This window comes from Trichomycterus rosablanca, chromosome 5, assembly GCF_030014385.1.
Source record: "Trichomycterus rosablanca isolate fTriRos1 chromosome 5, fTriRos1.hap1, whole genome shotgun sequence".
In the NCBI taxonomy this organism is placed as follows: domain Eukaryota; kingdom Metazoa; phylum Chordata; class Actinopteri; order Siluriformes; family Trichomycteridae; genus Trichomycterus; species Trichomycterus rosablanca.
In genome coordinates this window covers 39499394-39519701 of record NC_085992.1, presented here as the reverse complement: position 1 = coordinate 39519701, position 20308 = coordinate 39499394, and the positions used below count along the sequence as shown (strand labels likewise).

General features: G+C 38.4%; 1 protein-coding gene across 2 annotated transcripts; it reads left to right on the top strand.

The window, feature by feature from the left end:
- Window positions 1-1114: 1114 nt before the first annotated feature.
- On the top strand, window positions 1115-14398 carry got1 (glutamic-oxaloacetic transaminase 1, soluble). 2 transcript variants are annotated; one of them, XM_062996158.1, is made up of 9 exons: window positions 1115-1305; window positions 4009-4190; window positions 5445-5568; window positions 5791-5903; window positions 7459-7563; window positions 9447-9597; window positions 9742-9907; window positions 9992-10134; window positions 12283-14398. In XM_062996158.1, exons 1-9 carry the CDS (start codon window positions 1194-1196, stop codon window positions 12420-12422), a joined length of 1236 nt encoding a protein of 411 aa, XP_062852228.1. In that variant the 5' UTR covers window positions 1115-1193; the 3' UTR covers window positions 12423-14398. The 2 variants fall into 2 exon arrangements, with proteins under 2 accessions (XP_062852228.1, XP_062852229.1); XM_062996159.1 differs by lacking the exon at window positions 1115-1305 and adding an exon at window positions 2105-2347.
- The last annotated feature ends 5910 nt before the right edge of the window (window positions 14399-20308 follow it).

Sequence of the window (20308 nt, the reverse complement as noted above, 5' to 3'; positions counted from 1 at the left end):
GGAATGTGTAATGTGTCATTTTAGTACAGACCATCCCATAAAACTTATTCAAACTGTATAACCACTAGTGATGGGTCGTTCGCTAACGATCCGATTCTATTGAACGGCTCTTTAAAATGAACGAAAGGAACCGAGTCGCGCCTCTGGGAGTCGTTATATATAAACACAGGCACGTCTGTGCACAAGAGAGGATTTTTCTGAAACTGAATACAATGCAACCACAGTATGTCTCTTCCCTGTAGTTTTTTCTCTATCACGTATTACCGAGCGGAATGTAATGAAATAAAATGTTAGCCCAGTTTGGCTACAAGTTATACAACAGATGATTTATTGCAATTATTTTAAACAATTTTTGTTATTAAAATATACTTGTTGTCAATTTGTATACTTTTAACAACAATCTTTTTTTCTCATTTAAGCGTTGTTTGAATTAGATGATTGTTCATCATTGATATTAATATCGGGGCTGTATTATAGTTACAGTAGCGCCTCTCGCTGCCTGAAAAAAAGAATGAAGAACCATTTTTTTGAACGGCTCTTTAAAAGGAACCGAGCCAAAAGATCCGACTCCCCATCACAGAATTTACTGCAGCAGTTATTTTACTAAGTAACGGATGTTATTTAAAATGTAGCGAATTACAATTACTAATACAAAACATACTTAAGTAAAAGTAAAATTACTGGTTGTAAAATCTACTTTAAAAAGTACAAGTACACAAAAAACTACTCAATTACAGTAACGCGAGTAAATGTGATTCGTTACTTTCCACTTCTGCACATCACTATACTACCTTGTAAACTGAGAGGGTTACAAATTTCTGATTGAAACTGTGCAACAATAAGTTTCTTCATCAACCAGTTTATTCTGGTCAGGGTCACGGCTGGTCAGGTTCGCCAGGGAACACTGGACAGGGTAGGAAGGCCCCTTATCACATCATTCGATTTATCATGGGTCACATTATGCTTTGTATATGACGTCACTCGTTTACCTCGTGACCTTTCAAACACTGTGACATGATTGGCTCTATTATGGGGTCTGTTAGCTGAGAGGGCTTCCCATTGGTCGGTTCTGTCACGCCCATCCTCCATTGCTCAAAGCGGTTTGAAGGTGAAATTCTTCTCAGGCGGCTCTTCAGTTTGACACCGGTGCAGTAACTGTCTATTCTCTCTCCTGTTTGTTACCAGTAGCTGCAATGTCGTCGTTGTTCAGCGAGGTTCCACTTGCAGTTCCCGTAGCTGTGTTCAAACTGACAGCGGATTTCCGTGAAGACCCGAGTCCTAACAAGGTGAACCTCGGAGTTGGAGGTAAGAAGCTGTATGATGTTGTTAGTGATCTTAGATCTCATAGTGGATCACCTCAGATTCTTTTGATCTTCTACTGTTTTGGGGTATAATAACAACAGACCCACTGCACTAAGACGGTTAGCTAGCTAAGCTAACTTATTGAAGGCCGTATGTGAATGATCTGTCCTAACATCATGCACATTATATACTGGAATCTATCTAAATCCACCTGTTTTGTGCTGATCTTTCTATTAACACCCTGCTGCTCTCCTTCTGTCCACTCAGGATCAGAGATCATAGATCAGCAGTGCTCAGTAATCCTCTTTCTGACCTCTGTGAGATGAATTGGTTGTCTAGTGATACAGCCTGTTACCTCAGTAAAGTCAATATTACAGAATCGGTTTTATTTATTGCTTAGTAAGGTTTAGACCTAAGTCCTGATTGCAGATCTTGATTTGAACTGGATCTTTGAGCTTTCAGTAGGTGTGACTGCAGTGATTTGTCCTTGCCGTCCTGCAGGACTGCAGCCAGCACAGTCAATGATAAAGTTGAGAAATGGTTTCAGTTTACAGCCCCTGTCTGCTTGGCTATTTTCTCCACCTCCTCCATCAGGCTCAGAAAAGCAAAGTTGCCACCTAACAGTGAATTTCCAAGTTGAAAAACATTCCAAGTTTTACCATGAGCTCTTATTGTAGAGTAAACACACAATGACAACTTGGATTAAATATTAAACATAAAATTGGGTTAAATCTTTTTTTAGCTGCATCTTCAGCCCAGGTAATTATATGTTTGTATAACTAAATGTCTAGCAAAATAGTCAATAGGCCAAGCAGTTTACATTTACATTTTCAGCATTTAGCAGACGCTTTTATCAAAAGCGACTTACAGTTGTGATGGTACACTGTCTAAGCAATTGAAGGTTACGGGCCTTGCTCAAGGGTCCAACAGCGACAACCTGGCAGTGGTGAAGCTTGAACCGGCAACCTTCTGATTACTGAACCAGTACCTTAACCACTAGGTTACAGCTGCAGTTGAATGCAAATGTGAAAGCCGGTGACTACAGGTGAATGCATATTGTTTTTTTGTTTTTGTTTTTATATACAAAAAATATGAATGTAAATGTTCATGTTGCGATGACGGTGATGTAAAATAATGTTAAAATAATTCAAAGTCCAAACATTTGAGTGGTTAACGAGAACGCTACTTTACATGTCACACAAGCTCAGTGCAAAACAGGAGCACGGAAACGGTACAAATCCGATCTCTTCCCTACACACTCGCTCCCTACGCCCTATAGTGCGCTTAACTTTCTTAAAGGGCCAGACAATATATTTTATAATTCACATTACACGACAGGTGAGACGTTCTTTTTTCTTAATATAGCGCTTTTATTTAGGAAAAAAATAGTTCTTACATAGGCAGGAAAATCTATGGCAGACAAGAGTCAGAACAGCGGATTGGGCGTAACGTTATTATTACTGTTTGCTCCTTTTTCTCAACACTTGTGCTCGATTTACACTGAAGATATATTTAGTAAATAAGTACATGTCCGCGCATGCACGCGCTTGTGTTCATTTCCGGTTGAACTGATAAAAAATGTTGATTTTGAAAAATTAAAAGACGAGCCGTTATTCAGTTTCTGCTTGTTAGCTCACAGCTAACGCTAGCCAGTGTGGCTCTTCACTCGTCTCTCTGTGTTATCACACAGTGAGACACAGCCAATCAGCGAGCTCCAACCACCTACCCCTCCCACCCCTCCCTCACTGTGGATGCGCGCATGTCCTAAAGTCTCAGTTTTCAAGGTAAACCTGAAGCAGAAATTCGGCGCTTCACATTTCAAAAATACCGTCACCATTTTTGAATACCGTCACCATTTTTGAATACCGCGGTATACGGTAATATCGTCATACCGCCGAACCCTAATATATATATATATATATATATATATATATATATATATATATATATATATATATATATATATTTTTTTTTTTTTTTTTTTTTTTTTTTAATTACTGGTTGTAACAACCTTTAGCAGCAATTACTGCAGCTAAACACTTTTCACTGTGCTTTTTGATCAAATTTCGCCCTTTCAAAACTGCCTTAAATTAAATAAATAGGATGAACTTATTTTAGGTCTCACCACAACATCTCTATTGAGTTCAAGGCAAAACTTTCCAAATGCCCAGCTGTTTGTTCCTATGAGATCCATCCTAATACCACTGGTCAAAATATTGATTGTGTGTCATTACAATGAGTAAAACTAGCTATTAATATTAATCTACTACATTTTGTTTCTAGCTGTATCTTACAACAGTATGTAGCTGTATGTGAGTGCTCAGTAGACCAATTTCTTCAATGCAAGTGGAAATGCTGACCACAATCGTGAAAATGTGGCAACTGGTCCCCAGATGCCCTTGCTGACACTGGACTTTGGACAGGCACTGAGAGCACACTGACAAGTCCAATTCCCAATCGCTAGCCAGTCATGTTTGTGCAGATGCTGGCAACCGGCTAATATCACAGTTGAGATTCAAACTTATGACCACTGTGCCACCCAAGTGCTCTAAAACAGTGTTAAAATGAGTAAAACTTGAATGTTATTGCCTTGCCAATTTAACAGTCTCATTCCTATTATATTGGAATTTAAAACCAATGGTCAGAATGCATAGATAACTTAAGCAGAACTAAATCACTGTTTTTATTGCTATAATTTTTTTGTAGCCTACAGGACTGATGAGTGTCAGCCATGGGTTCTGCCTGTTGTGAGGAAAGTGGAAAAGATGATAGCTGAAGACAACAGTCTTAACCATGAGTACTTGCCCATTTTGGGCCTGCCTGAATTTCGTTCCAGTGCATCTAAAATTGCTTTGGGTGAGGACAGCCCTGCTGTTTTGGAGAAGAGGGTAAGCTATAGCTTTTGTTTTAAATACTGCTTTGGTCATCTTAACAGTATAATAAGGTTATATAACTGATCGGCACTGAATTTGTACAAAATTTGCATCCTTAATTTAACCCCTTCACTAGTGTCACATAATACTTACATTTAGATACATTTCCTTAAATTTTTAGGTGGGTACAATGAAAATCAAAGTAAAACTATCTTGTATTTAGAGGTTTGTGTAACGGGTCTCTGCTTGTTTTGATGGACCGACTCACCAATGTAATGGTCTGCACTGCTCTAATGCGATCAGGGGGTGAACACAATGAAAAGGGGTGACTCTTGATTCCTTCTCTCTCTGTCTTTATTGTGCTTGCCTGCATACACACATATACAATCCTTTTTTTCTGTGTTCTGCAACTGCACAAGCTCTCCAGCAATGTACAGTGCGCCACTGGAGTAAGGAAAGCGCTAAGGGACAATTTTAGAAGCTTTGCAGCTGCGCGTGTGTAAAGCAGGGAATTGTAGTCCATTAGAACACATTAAACGTATATAACATATGTGAATAATACAAATCATTATTTTTAATGACACAACATGACACAACATGCGTTCTTGTAACAAATAATTTTGATAGAATTCACCAAAATAAGGGGACTAATATTATTACTTTTTAACTCCGTTACACTTGAGCCACAAAAGGTTAACAATGGCTGGAGATATTACTGTTGCTTACTTCTGCACTTCAATGGTTGGCCCCTGTCAATCATTGGAAAGGAAAGTCAACAAAAACTTTTGATGTTAAATTCTCTAAATGTAATATCAAAAACAGAAACTAACTTTGTCTTGTTTAGGTCCAACCTTGTTATTGAAAATGTATTTAAAGCAAAGTTCCTTAATTTACAGATAGATCTGAAATTGTTTTGTTACTAAATGTGTGTACATTTGAAGCTTAACTGAAAAAAAGTATTAAAATTTTTTGATCATTAGTGTCTCTGTCAAATACTTCATTACATTCTTAATTAATTTCAGTCTGTATTAACACTATTACCATGCATGTGAGTTAAATCATGCTAGTTGGTTTATTTCTAGTTTTGGCAAATTTAAATGTTACTCTTGCAAAACTCATTAGAAAATTTAGTTCTCCAGAGGATGCGCTATTGATTTTGATTTGCGGACTTACTACAGGTATAACCACTAAACAATCTCCTCTTTCCAATTTTAGCCGACCTGCTACATACTCCTTGATGTTTTGACTAGTTTTGTTCATGTCTTGCAGGTAGGAGCTGTGCAGTGCCTGGGAGGAACTGGTGCCCTGAAGATTGGCGCAGAGTTTCTTCGCAGATTTCACAATGGAGACAACAACACAAAAACACCTGTTTATGTCTCCACACCGACATGGGGTAGAAGAAAATGTTGGTTTATAAGGAAGATAATTGTGCATATTTTGTAACAGTTAAAGCTGATTGCCGCATGGGAGCAAAGTACACTTTATTCTATTCTAGCGGAGCTGTAATATGAATCAAAGTCCTGAGTGATAGTCTGAGCAGATGGTCCTTGGCTTTATTAGATAAGGTTTTATCACTACTTGATTAAATACTCACACCCATGTTTTTCATCTCTAGAGAATCACAATGCTGTTTTTGCTAATGCTGGGTTTGAAGATATCCGTTCATACAAATATTGGGATGCAGCTAAATGTGGACTGGACCTGTCTGGTTTCCTGGGTGACCTAGAGGTGAAGTTTAAACCTGTGCATGCATTTTTGATCAGTCAGCTCCTGAACAACTTGGGCTTTAATCCAACTTGACAGAGTTATTTATCTTCTACGTCTCTGATTAAAAAGCTCATGAAATGATCAGTGTTTTACAGGAGACTCATTAAATAGAGCAAATGTATTAGTTTCTGATTATTTTTAGAAACAGGTTGGTAGTGTTGCTGTTTCTAAAATACTTTTTAAATAGATACTTCCAGTAAAAAAGTTACTAATACTACATGAAATGTAACTGACAATACATTTGACTACATACACAGTTGTCATTTTTAATATACATAGGGGCCAGCCAAAATGTACACACATTTTCAACAAAAGGAAAACTTGTATAAAGGTCCATTTCTTTCCGAAGCGCCATCAGTGTAGCTGGTCCTCTGCGATACACCACATTCTCTGTGGTCCCCCATTGGTAGAATTCCAGGCGTGTTAAATCAGGTGAAATCAATCTGCATGTATAGCAAATGAAAAGGCCAGAGGACTATTCTGAATCAGTCCGTTTAGGAAAAGAAAAAAGTGTAACACAGTCGATGTACTAAAACTGTTTTGTGCTGATTGTGCAAGTCACAGTTGATTTTGCAAGCTCTATAAATTGACACTTACATTAAAGCTAGTGAAGGTAGTGCTGGATTTCCTTGTTTTTTTATTTTTTATTTTTTTAGCACGTCCAATTTACACCCAATTGCGCTATGCTTCCTCTCTACTGGTGCTGACCCCCACCCCGATTGAGGAGAGCAAACTGACACACTCCCCCAATGGCACGTGTGTAGTAGCCGACTATTTTTTCACCTGCACGAGGCGAGTTCATATGCGGATCAGCCTTGTGCACGGAGAGCCACACCCTGATCGCATTATTCCTCTACTCTGTGCAGACGCCATCAATCAGCCAGCAGAGGTCCTAATTGCATTAGTTATGAGGTCCCTATCCGGCTCCCTCCCTGAATGAACAACAGCCAGACGTTGTTCATATAGCCTCCCAGCCCAGCCGGATGGCAGAGTTGAGATTCGATACGATGTATTCGAAATCTGGTGTGCTAGCGTATTTTACCGCTGCATCACCTGAGCGGCCCTATGCTCTGCATTTAATTTGAATGGCAAGTTTTAAATTTGTGGTTGACAAAAGCATTTCAAAATGTTTTGCTGAAATAACAGACATTAAGACAAGTCAAAGGTGTCGTATGTAGTGACATTATTTACATTTGTCAGTTTTAATTGTATTTGCTGAAATTAATGCCTTTTTTCATCAGAGGTTATATTATTGATTAATTCAGTGTACCAGAGATAAACATTAAATAAGAATAATAATATTCAATATAACAATAAGAATAAATTGCATGACAGGTTTATTTTATTATTATTTGAAGTTTTGGTGTAGTACAGCAGCAATATTCTTCCTTTGATAGTGTTAAAGTACATTTTTAAAGAGTAACCTCTACCTAGCTAACCACATTTTTAGAGCACCTTGTCCAACTCTGCTAACGATCCTCTAAAAGTATTTCATATGTTATATATATATTTTTAGAGTGCACCGGAGTATTCTATCATTGTGCTACATGCCTGCGCACACAACCCAACAGGCACAGATCCCACCCAGGATGAGTGGAAGAAAATCGCAGAAGTTATGAAGGTAAGAATTTTAAATTAAACTATAAAGTCACTCTCAAACCCCAGCTAGCCACCCTAACATGTTCTCCCTGTGTCTGTGTGGGTTTCCTCTGGGTGCTCTGGTTTCCTCCCACAGTCAAAAGACATGCAAGTGAGGTGAATTGGAGACACTAAATTGTCAATGACTGTGTTCGATATAACCTTGTGAACAGATGCATCTTGTGTAATGAGTAACTACCGTTTCTGTCATGAATGTAACCAAAGAGTGTAAAACGTGACGTTAAAATCCTAATAAACAAACAAACCACCCTAAAAGTAGCCTAATCTCATTTACATGAGAAACATTTAGTCATGGCTAAGCATTATATACTTAAGATATATTTAGGTTTAATATGCCAGCCTGTCCCAGTCTCTTAAGGAGAGCTAGACAGGGCTGTAAAACACAGCAGCAGGACCGCTATCTGCTTCTTTGTGCGAGAAGGAACAGGAAAAGCACAGCCTAAGCCTTGCAAAGTGACCTATGTGAGTATGACAAAGTGAGTATGTAGTCAGTCAGGTATTGATGCCATTGACTGGTCCTCACATTCCCCAAAGCCAAATCCAATTGAGAAGCTTTGGGACATTATGTATCAGTGCCACAGCGGTTCATGAGCTCACTGATGCCCTGATCCAGGTCTGTCTCATCAGGAGCAGTCCCAGTTGGGAGTGCATACAGACACAGAGGGGTCATACACTTAAATTTTCAGTATTTAGCAGATGCCTTTATCCAAAGCGACTAACAGTACTGTGACAGTATACAGTCTGAGCAATTGAGGGTTAAGAGCATTAAGCCTTGCTTAAGGGCGCAGCAGCAACCTGGCAGTGGTAAGGTTTGAACCAGCGACTTCTGATTACTAGTCAAGTACCTTAACCGCTAGGCTACACCTGCCCATACACACCACTGATTAAAATTTTTTGCTTTGATTTTTGGGAAGATTTTGAATCCAGGGCTTGTGGGGTGATGTTTTTATTTTTCAGTGACATTTTGTTCTCATAGTTTCATAGTTTAGTTTAATAGTTTAGATCAGTGTAGATTTTTAACTTATATCTTTTGTTTATTTAAATCTGATGTGATTTTGTTCCCTTAAATTCACTTAATATAGTTTAAATATTTACTAGCAAATTTAATTTAAGCCAGAACTGCTTTATTTTGCATCTAAACCTAGATATATGATAGTTGTCCCTTTATGCAAATGATTCTTTTTTTATATTATAGGCACTATCAAAGGCATGTGCACTGAACAGGGGCTAATGTTGGCATCTACAGCCAACATTTGCATCTGTCCCAAATTTTTTGATGCATGCAATATGTTGCATGCTTCAAATTAGAAATTAGCATGTTTGTTTGTTTGTTTATTAGGATTTTAACGTCATGTTTAACACACTTTGGTTACATTCATGACAGAAATGGTAGTTACTCATTACACAAGATTCATCAGATCACAAGTTTTAACATCAAACAGTCAGACTTAGCATGTAACTAAAAAAAATAATGTACTGGCCACTCAGGTGGTGCAGTAGCATATAACGCTAGCCTTTACCACTGGTATCCAGTGTTTCTATCCCTAGTGGTGCAATTACCCAGTCTGGCGTTTTTATACAGACATTATTGTTTATGTTTGAGGGGTAGGCTGGCTATGACCCCTCGATGGACTGGCATCCTGTGCAGGGTGTGTTACTGCATTTTGCCCAGTGGTTCCGGGGAAACCAGGCCCACCGCAACACTGGTTTCTGTTTTTATTTGAATTTACCCGCTGTTCCAGATCTTTTTTAGGTTTGTATATAAAATAAATTGAGACTGTATTAGTTGTAAAATATTCGTAATTTAGACACCTTATGTTTACAATTCTGTTTTAATCTTTACAGAGGAGGAATCTCTTTGCCTTCTTCGATTCAGCCTATCAAGGATTCGCTTCAGGAAACTTGGAGAAGGACGCTTGGGCAATTCGCTACTTTGTGTCTCAGGGTTTTGAGATATTTTGCGCACAGTCTTTCTCAAAGAACTTTGGCCTGTACAGTAAGTTATTCATTGTTGCTTTTAGATGCACAATCTGCACTTTTTTGGTAGAAACATGAACATAAGATTATTCCCATGTCACCAAATTTTCATACTGGTAGAATGTGATCTGAACTGTATAAAATGCTAAACTACTTTCCACAGATGAGAGGGTTGGCAACCTGACAGTTGTTGCTAAAGATGCTGACAACCTGAACCGAGTTCTCTCTCAGATGGAGAAGATTGTCCGTATCACCTGGTCTAACCCTCCATCCCAAGGAGCTCGTCTGGTTGCCATAACACTCAACAGCCCAGATCTCTTTGCTGAATGGTACATAAAACTAAATGTCACATGTTCAAAAAAAACTCATACACACACCATAACACATTAATGATTTTCCATTACTTTGTACAGGAAGGGTAATGTTAAGACAATGGCTGACAGGGTGCTGCTGATGCGAGCTGAGCTGAAAGCCAAACTAAAGGCTCTGGGCACCCCAGGCACCTGGGAGCACATCACTGAACAGATTGGCATGTTCAGCTTCACAGGCCTCAACCGTATGTATTACTCTGCACACAGTCTCTCATACTAAGCATAGTCTCTTTTGAAAACACTACATCTAGGAATGCAATATAGATCCAATCACCCAGAACATTCTCTGGATTTTTCTTATGTACTGTCAGTTCATTAGTTTCTGTAGGGTTTTTGTTTTACCACTGACATATCCTGGTCAGGGTCATGGTGGGTTTCTCTTCAATCACTGGCTTCAATTCAGTAACACACCCCAGACAAGATGCCAATCCATCACAGGGCTTTGACCACGCCCCACCCTCAGGCATAGCCAGTAACATCTGTATATAGACATCTGACTGACTGCTGGCAGTTCTGGGCATTTGAACCTTGGATCTTACCAATAGTGGCTAGCGCATTTACCACTTTTGACACCCGAGCATCCAACATTTTATTTATTTAGTGTTATTTTTACATATCTTGTGCAGGTTTGCAACATGCACCCCTGAGATCCTCACTTCTATATTTTTAGAAATAAATGGCCATATTGATAAAAGTTGTATAATCTTGCTGTTAACTCATTACGAAACACAATGGAATATACACCGACCAGGCATAACATTATGACCACTGACAGGTGAAGTGAATAACACTGATTATTTTTTCATCACGGCACCTGTTAGTGGGTGTGATATATTAGGCAGCAAGTGAACATTTATCCTCAAAGTTGATGTGTTAGAAGTAGGAAAAATTTTGACAAAAGCCAAATTGTGATGGCTAGACGACTCGGTCAGAGCATCTCCAAAACTGCAGCTCTTGTAAGGTGTTCCCAGTCTGCAGTGTTCAGTATCTATCAAGAGTGGTCCAAGGAAGGAACAGTGGTAAACCGGCGACAGGGTCATGGGCGGCCAAGGCTCATTGATGCATGTGGGGAGCGAAGGCTGGCCTGTGTGGTCAGATCCAAATATTAGTTCAAATTACTAAAGAAGTTAATGCTGGTTCTGATAGAAAGGTGTCAGAATACACAGTGCATCACAGTTGCAGGGCTGTTTTGGCAGCAAAAGGGGACCAACACAATATTAGGATGGTGGTCATAATGTTATGCCTACATTAAAACATTCTTTTAATATGTCATATTTAGTGATTTTTTTTTTTTTTACTTGTTGGTGCATTAATGTTATAGGACTTAGTAAGTAAAAGCTTTGTGCCTAATAGCTAATAATAGCATTATTATTTCATTGTTATTAAGCACTGTCAAATAGATTCTGACTTCCTGACGACCATATTTAGAAACCACACAAAAGTGCGTGTAAGAACTTCCTTCTTTCAGATGAATAAAACATGCTAGTAGACCAATAAAAAGTGTACACCATGGCTACAGCCATAAATGTAAAAAATTGATAAATGTAACTATGTTAAAGTTTGTAGTTTTAACTCAATAAGATGTTTTACGCACTACAAGTAAAATATGTTCCTATGTCCGCTTTAATATATGTGATTTTCTTTGCCAGTTATTAGCTAAATCAAAGAAAGCAAAGTAGACAGTACACTACACATGCCCATAGCATGATTGCATTAGTCCTGGTTTACTTTAGTAATGTTTAAAATTAGTCTTGGTTTATTTTGTAATTATGTGATCTCCTCACTCATCTTTGTTTTTCTCTCTGTTCTCTTTACTGAAAAAGAAACTCTAACTGACCCTGTTTAAAAAGAACTCTGTACGAACACTGCAGTAACAACTTTTATTGCCTAGCCAGTCTCTACACATAAATTTTCTATTTAACGAGTAGCAGGGTGCTGCACAGCTCCAGAGTTCTAAGCATTTGGATTCAAAACCTTCCAGTATCCACACTAATTACCTTACACAAATTAAATTACATGTAGGTGTAAGGGTGAGGGGTATTTTAATGTACTGGTGGTTTTTCCAAGGTGCATTTCTGCTTTATGCTCAGTGTTCCCAGATACTGGAATGAATGAAGGACATGATTTTGTGACCATACTAAACACTTTTTCCGACATTAGGTCACAAGCCTGTCTGATCAATTAGAAGCCAACACAAATCTTATTTCGAATAAATGATGTGTAACCTCTAGGTATGGAATATAAGAAAAATAAATAATAAACCTGATGTTAACACAAGCCTACTGTAAACCTATGCATGCTCAAATCAGTTATATATTGTTTACCTTTTACAGCCAAACAAGTGGAGTACACGGTGAAGGAGAAGCATGTCTACCTGATGGCCAGTGGCCGCATCAACATGTGTGGTCTGACCACCAAGAACATTGACTATGTTGCAGAGTCCATCCATGAAGCTGTCACTAAGGTCCAATAATTGTTTCCCATATCAACTTCCCATTTGTGTGCAATGAGAGGCATTATTGGTGTGATGTCCACATGTACACCATATTCTATTCTTATTCATCGGTGCTCAGCACTCCAGCTAATTTTGCTGGCTTAATAATCACATGTATACAGCACATTTAATTATCACTTAAGGTCAAATATTTGTTCCAGCAAAAATAAATACAGTTTTAATGAAATCCTTCCAGCTGTAGCCATCCTGCAGTAAAAGTCTGTACTTCAGTCTCGCTTGTAGTGCTTCACTCTAAAGGTTAAGGTTTATGATGGCATAAGGAAGCCTATAGAACGGTGTTATTAAGTGAGGACTTGCTCAGTAGAAAAGCTGTGAGTGATTTAATATTGATAACTTTAGTTTGACTAGTTTGGAATAAATAAGACAACAGTATAGAGTACATCCATGCTAGAAACATACTTAATGTAAAACATACTGTAAACGTAAACACAACCAGGTAGGCAAGATCAGTTTCACATGTTGTTGAGTTCTGCATCGTGTCAGTACGAAATTCGGAATGCTTTGCAGCTAGTGCACTCAGTTTGAGTGTTTTTTTTTTTGTGAATTTTATTTATGCATTTTCTCCCCTTTTTCTCCCTTTTAGCGAGTCCAACTGCCTGATTTTGTCATGCTTCCTCTCCACCAATGCCGATCCCTACTCTGATTGAGGAGAACTTATTACCTCCACTTTGACGAGTGCAGTGCAGCTCAGCACTATGTACAGAGAGACACACCCTGAGAGCACTCTTCACCCTTTTCTTATCTCTGTGCAGGCGTCATTAATCAGCCAGCAGAGGTCGTAATTGCATTAGTTATGAGAGAGACACCCTATCCGGCTTAATCCCACCCATATCTGAACAGCAGGCCAATCTTTGTTCATGTGGCCGCTCAGCCTAGCCGGCAGGCAGAGCTGAGATTCGATACTATGTATTCAAGATCCCAGCTCTGGTTCCAGCATGTGTTTTTACCGCTGCGCCACCTGAGTGTGTTTATGTCCAGTCTGTTATGGCAAAGCAGTGTAATAAATGTCACTGATTTCCTTAAGCTGGTATGACAGTACAAATATATTTATAGCATTTTAAGCTCTAAATTTACTTTTCCAAGAATGCTGTCAAGAGAAACTGGAAAGCCTGGGACTAATTTGTGACTCAAATTGTGATAATTCTCCCATGAGGATTGTTGATCCCATGAGAATGTTCATAACCTCCACAGTGATGCAAGAATGCATATTAAGCTTGCACTAGGTTGGTCGTTTGTGTTTACATACTTGCATTGAGTTTATTACTAGCATAAATTTACACTACAATTTATTTACTATATTGTGGTTAGATCAAGTCAAAAGTTGATGATATGCGATCAAACGAATACAGGCATTATATCATAACTCAAATACTGAATCTATATTGTCATAACCAAAAATGAATGGAATAAGCAAACTCCTTTTATGACTTGAATTACCAGAACATTGTAATGTATAGTGTAGTTACATTACATTTATTATCTATGTCCTACTCCTAAACTAATAATAAAGTTAAAACTATCATGACAATAAACTGTGCCTAATATGCAAGTTTCTATTATTATATTTCTAGTAGTCTGCTTCATCATCCTGACTATACTTGGTGGCTGATTCATCCAAACTTTACAATTTCAGGCAAATAAGAGAATCTGTGGTGTTGACAATGCAGGAAATACAGAGTTTAGCAGTGTTTGCACTATGTGTTCATTGTCTTTTGTGATTGTTGTTTTACCCCCATCAATGCTTTGAATATCTGTTAAGGATCACACTACCAAGTCAAACATATACATCCAATAGCACATGTAGGGATTGCTCTTTAACCATGTTTAACTAAAACGCCTGGTAAATAATCTATTTACGTACTATGTAAAATCTGTAATAAAATGTGTTGCACAGGATGTCTACTGCCCCTAGAAATAAACATATTGTAAACGTACACGAGTCTGTCCTTTTGTAATGACTGTTCTTGTTTGAAGTGAGTGAAGAAAACCCAGGAACATGTTTTCTTGTTCAGATCAACCAGCAACCAAAGGTTATCATTATTAACATAACAAACTAGACAAAGGGTCATGTGACCTTGACAACTAACAGGCCTTGAAACTGAGCCAGTTCTACTTTTTAGCTAATAGAATAACTTTATTGCAATGATAAAATGAGGATTACTGTTTTCTTTCTAAAATTGAATGTTTTTTTTTCTTTTGTAACATTACAAGTTTTTTGAGTGAAAGTGCTTAGAATTTTTGTTTATAATTTCTGGAGAGGGAGAGAACATGAAGCATGACCCAGTATAATGGGTTAGTTTTTTTTTCTTCACCTATCATTTCTTGGTAAAAACAAACATTGGTGAAAGAAAAAAAAATAAGTGGTTGATAATGATAAATTGTTCCCAGAATCACATGGACAAGAGATAAATATAGGCGAAAGTTTTGATTTTAGGTTTGCCTTTACAATTCATTCGTTTATTCATTCATTTGTTCATTGTCAGTAACTTATCCTTATCATAACTTAAGAGTTACATGAGTGTGGATCTCACCCGAGACACAGGACAGGGCATTAATCTTACTCTCATCACTCACACTACTTGCATGTTTTTAAAAAGTGGTAGGAGACCCACACTAAAACTTGAGCTTTATTTTTTTTTTATTAAGAAAATGTTTTAGGTTATTTAGCTCAATCTTTTTTAGCAAATTTATTCTTTGTAAATTACTCTTTACCAAAGCAGTGGTGGTAATAATTGTGTTGTGATTGTGCTTACTTTGTGCATCCTTTTTGCCAAAGTGATATCACTGAGTCTTCCTTAATATAGCTAAAAGTAATTCTCTATGTGACATCTTGCCTTATCATTTAGGTATCAGGGTCTTTTCTTGCTTTGTGTGCATTTGGACATTTATTTTGGATCACTGTCCTGTTCTAGCACTGTTCTTTTTTTAAAAATGTCTTAGGTAGTTCTTTGAATTAATGATGCCATGTATCCAAACATGGTGCCCAAGGTCTTTGAATAACAGTCAGCAAAATATATAACAAAACCTCCATCATATTTAAAAGTGTGTTCACACTTTGTCACTTTGTGTGTTTGTTGTCGCATTTAGGGTTAGATGAATAATAGACATTCTTCTGAAATGGCTTTGGCTTGGGGTTGTCATTTAGTAGATTCTTGAGAATGTTGAGGACTGCAAAATGCTTATCCAAATCTCTAATCATGATTCTTGGAGAAAGGTGTGCTTCTCTGACCATTCTACTAACTGTACGTGGGGACAAAAACTTTCTTCTTTTTCTAGCAGGTTACTTAGGTGCAGACCATTAAAGTTTATTTACAGCAAACATGTCGGAATGTGTTTTAATGAACGGTGGCACAACCCTGTTGGAACAGAATAAGCCTTTTTTCACCAAACTAATACTACTACTTCTACAACTACCACTACTACTAATACTAATGATTATAATGCAAAACACCACAGACAAATGCAGTTCAATTCCATTTATTATAAACTTTTACTGTAAAATATCATGTCATATTTAATTCATATACTATACATTTTAAATCTTTATATCTTTATTTCCTACTACATATTTCAATAGATTTCTTTCTGCAAATATCTTAATAAACATAAATTCTTAAACCAACATTAGATTATCAGGCATTGCTCAACATATTTACTGAGAGGACATAGGAGCGCTGACTCACATGCCATTTCCACCCCTCACTGTCTTTAGCAAGACTGATTAGTTAAGGCTTCTAATGTATGCGTCATCAGATTCTAGGGTTGGGGTCTGTGTGTGTGTGTGTGTGTGTGCAATGCAGTCAGTGTGTTTACATGTACAGAGGAATTAGGTGTAATTGATCTGAATACTGAGGTAACATGAACGTCAGCAATGTGTTTAGGTCAAGATTAGAGTTTACAAGTCAGTCAGTAAACAGATTTCTCAATTTGACAGCATTTACTAAATCTCTTAGTGCTTCTTTTTTTAAAGAAAAGCAATTGTCTAAACTATTTTAATGTATATATTAGAGTCAATTGAATAAACAGCACATCTTTATGTTTAATATTATTCATTCACGCATGTTATCATTCATTCCACTTTATCCTGGTCAGGGTGACTGGGCAACACAATTTCACACGCCTCGGGACAATGTGAAGCTGCCAAATCACCTTTTTCATGTTTTGAGAAGTAGGATACATTCACCGATGAGGCATAACATTATGACCACCTCCTTGTTTCTACACTCACTGTTCATTGTAGCAGATTCACTTACCATACAAAAGCACTTTGTTCATCTGTTTCTCTGCATGCGTTGTTAGCCCCCTTTTCATGCTGTTCTTCAATGGTCAGGACTCTCCCAGGACCACCACAGAGTAGGTATTATTTGGGTGGTGGATCATTCTCAGCACTGCAGTGACACTGACATGGTGGTGGTGTGTTAGTGTGTGTTGTACTGGTATGAGTGGATAAGACACAGCAATGCTGATGGAGTTTTTAAACACCTCACTGTCACTGCTGGACTGAGAATAGTCCACCAACCAAAAATATTCAGCCAATAGCGCCCCGTGGGCAGCATCCTGTGACCACTAGTGAAGGTCTAGAAAATGACCAACTCTAACAGCAGCAATAGATGAGCGATCATCTCTGACTTTACATCTACAAGGTGGACCTACTAGGTAGGAGTGTCTAATAGAGTGGACAGTGAGTGAACACGGTATTTAAAAACTGATCCACTCATACCAGCACAACACACACTAACACACCACCACCAGGTCATTGTCACTGCAGTGCTGAGAATGATCCACCACCCAAATAATACCTGCTCTCTAGTGGTCCTGTGGGGGTCCTGACCATAGAAGAACAGGGTGAAAGCAGGCTAAAAAGGTATGTAGAGAAATAGATGGACTACAGTCAGTAATTGTAGAACTACAAAGTGCTTCTATATGGTAAGTGGAGCTGATAAAATGGACAGTGAGTGTAGAAACAAGGAGGTGGTTTTAATGTTATGGCTGATCAGTGTATAGTGACCAAAGATGAGGATCAATCCCTGGTCCTCAGGACCCACTTTATCAGCTCAGTCACCTTGCTGGCCTTTAGATGCTGATCTTTAATCCTTAATAAGCTAAAAATGAGAATCTAAATTACCCTTTAAATAATTGTGTGTGTGTGTGTGTGTGTGTGTGTGTGTGTGTGTGTGTGTGTGTGTGTGGAGGAGGGCAGGGTCTAAACGTCACACATCACATGTTCCTATGCCTGCAATGCAGCAGTGCAAGGCAGAGTGCGTTCTCCAGCTGCTGTGTGCCATGTGCTCTCAGTAAAGCAGAGTCAGCTCACAGTATTGCACAACAATGTGGTGCCATGTGACCTGAGAGCAGCATCAGTACTGCCGACAGACACTGGTTACAATTTAAAAACACGGATTCAGTGCATCAGTAACAAAGGGGTTATTCATCAACAGATTTCTTATTGCTTATCATTATCATTAAACATTATTCGAGAAATATCATGGACATGGGGTTGCCTGCCTGAGTCATTTTTGTTTCGCGCTATACACGGGTGGATTAAACTCAATCACTGATTCCGAGCAGCTCAGAAATACTGCAGGTCTCTTGGGTGTGTACACCTCATGCAGACTGACCTCTTTGTTCTCAGTGCAGGATACTGATGCCTACTTCAAGCATGCAGAACAAGAGAGGTAGTGGGGGAATATATGCAGCTAAATAGTGCCTTTTCATGCAAAACATCTATGTGCCATGCCACCCACCCATACAGCATATCTGTTTGTAACCATTTGGCAGGGATGAGCTCAAAATGTCCTTTGTTTAGCATGATTATGGCATGCTGGTGAAGGGATGGCAGTGATACAGGAATGGCACCTTTGATAGATTGACTGTTTTGCCATAGTTTGGATGATCTGCAGTATTCCTAGAAAAAAAAAAGGACACCATTTCCAATGTGTGGACTAATTCTGTCCTCACACGGGCAGTGACATGGCACAACAAAACAAAAAAACTATTGCAATTCAGTTCAAGTGAGTAATTTATGGTGGTGAGACAAAATGACTGAATGTTAGCAATCGAAGTGAGGTAAGACAGCATCTCAAAAAGGTTGTGTTGCGAGATGTGGAATTGGGAGCAAAGCCATGTCTTAGTAAAAATGATCCTTAAGCTTAGTACTGTTGGTTTCACCAAATATTTGCTCCTATGTATGATAAAAAAATACTTAAAATTCTTTTGTACAGCTGTTACTTTTTACAAACAGATTCTGTGAAATTATTATGCCATAAATGGTGTCATTAATATACACAGATCAGCCATAACATTAAAACCACCTCCTGGTTTCTACACACACTGTCCATTTTATCAGCTCCACTTACCATATAGAAGCACTTTGTAGTTCTACAATTATGGACTGTAGTTCATCTGTTTCTCTACATACCTTTTTAGCCTGCTTTCACCCTGTTCTTCAATGGTCAGGACCCCCACAGGACCCTCACAGAGCAGGTATTATTTAGGTGGTGGATCATTCTCAGCACTGCAGTGACACTGACATAGTGATGGTATGAGTGGATCAGACACAGCAATGCTGATGGAGTTTTTAAACACCTCACTGTCACTGCTGGACTGAGAATAGTCCACCAACCAAAAATATATCCAGCCACAGTGCCCTGTGGGCAGCGTCCTGTGACCACTGATGAAGGTCTAGAAGTTGAGCAACTCAAACAGCAGCAATAGATGAGCAATCGTCTCTGACTTTACATCTACAAGGTGGACCAACTAGGTAGGAGTGTCTAATAGAGTGGACAGTGAGTGAACACAGTATTTAAAATCTCCAGCAGCGCTGCTGTGTCTGATCCACTCATATCAGCACAACACACACTAACACACCACCACCATGTCATTGTCACTGCAGTGCTGAGAATCATCCACCACCCAAATAATACCTACTCTGTGAGGGTCCTGTGGGGGTCCTGATCATTGAAGAACAGGGTGAAAGCAGGCTAAAAAAGTATGTAGAGAAACAGATGGACTACAGTCAGTAATTGTAGAACTTCAAAGTGCTTCTATATGGTAAGTGGAGCTGATAAAATGGACAGTGAGTGTAGAAACAAGGAGGTGGTTTTAATGTTATGGCTGATCAGTGTATTTAGTAGTGCAGTAGTATGAGCTTTGAGCCAAAGCCCATGTGCATGTCGGCACAGGTTATTGCCAAGTTTGTAAAGATTGAACGTTTAAATTGACTTGATAAATAAATACATAACACATCTTTTACTATTAAGTGAGGCTGTTATTCGTCATTAAGGAGGTATGTGAATAATTCAAGACACCGCCTGTCACATCCTGTGTGGTGCGACTGCAATCTGGCAATACTTGCTGGGCAGTGGTCATGAAGCCAGGCAGATGAACTGCAGTAAACATGTCTGGAATGTCCACAGGTGACATGAGGTGAAACGTTACTTTGTATCTTGGTATGGATGTAAAGTTAACCTGGATAGTACACTACAGGGTACTAAGCTTATCACTAATTGTAGGTATTATCTTTTGCACTTAGTTTTAAAAATGCTAGCTTACATTACTATGAAATTGTCATTTCATTTATAAAAGACGTATAAATTTCAAAGTCTGAGGTTTGTTCAAGATATGGCTTTTTAACAGCCTATTTTGAATAAATATAAGAGTTTTATTAATAGTAGTACGTATTTGAGTACGTAAAATGCATGCTTTTTAATATTTTTCATTCTACTGTAAAACTTATTGACTGAATGTGCTTGCTCATAACTAGCTGGATGTGTTATTATAACATCAGCCAATGTACTTCTCAAGGAATGAAGACCAGCCACCATTGTCACCTTGTGGCCATGACA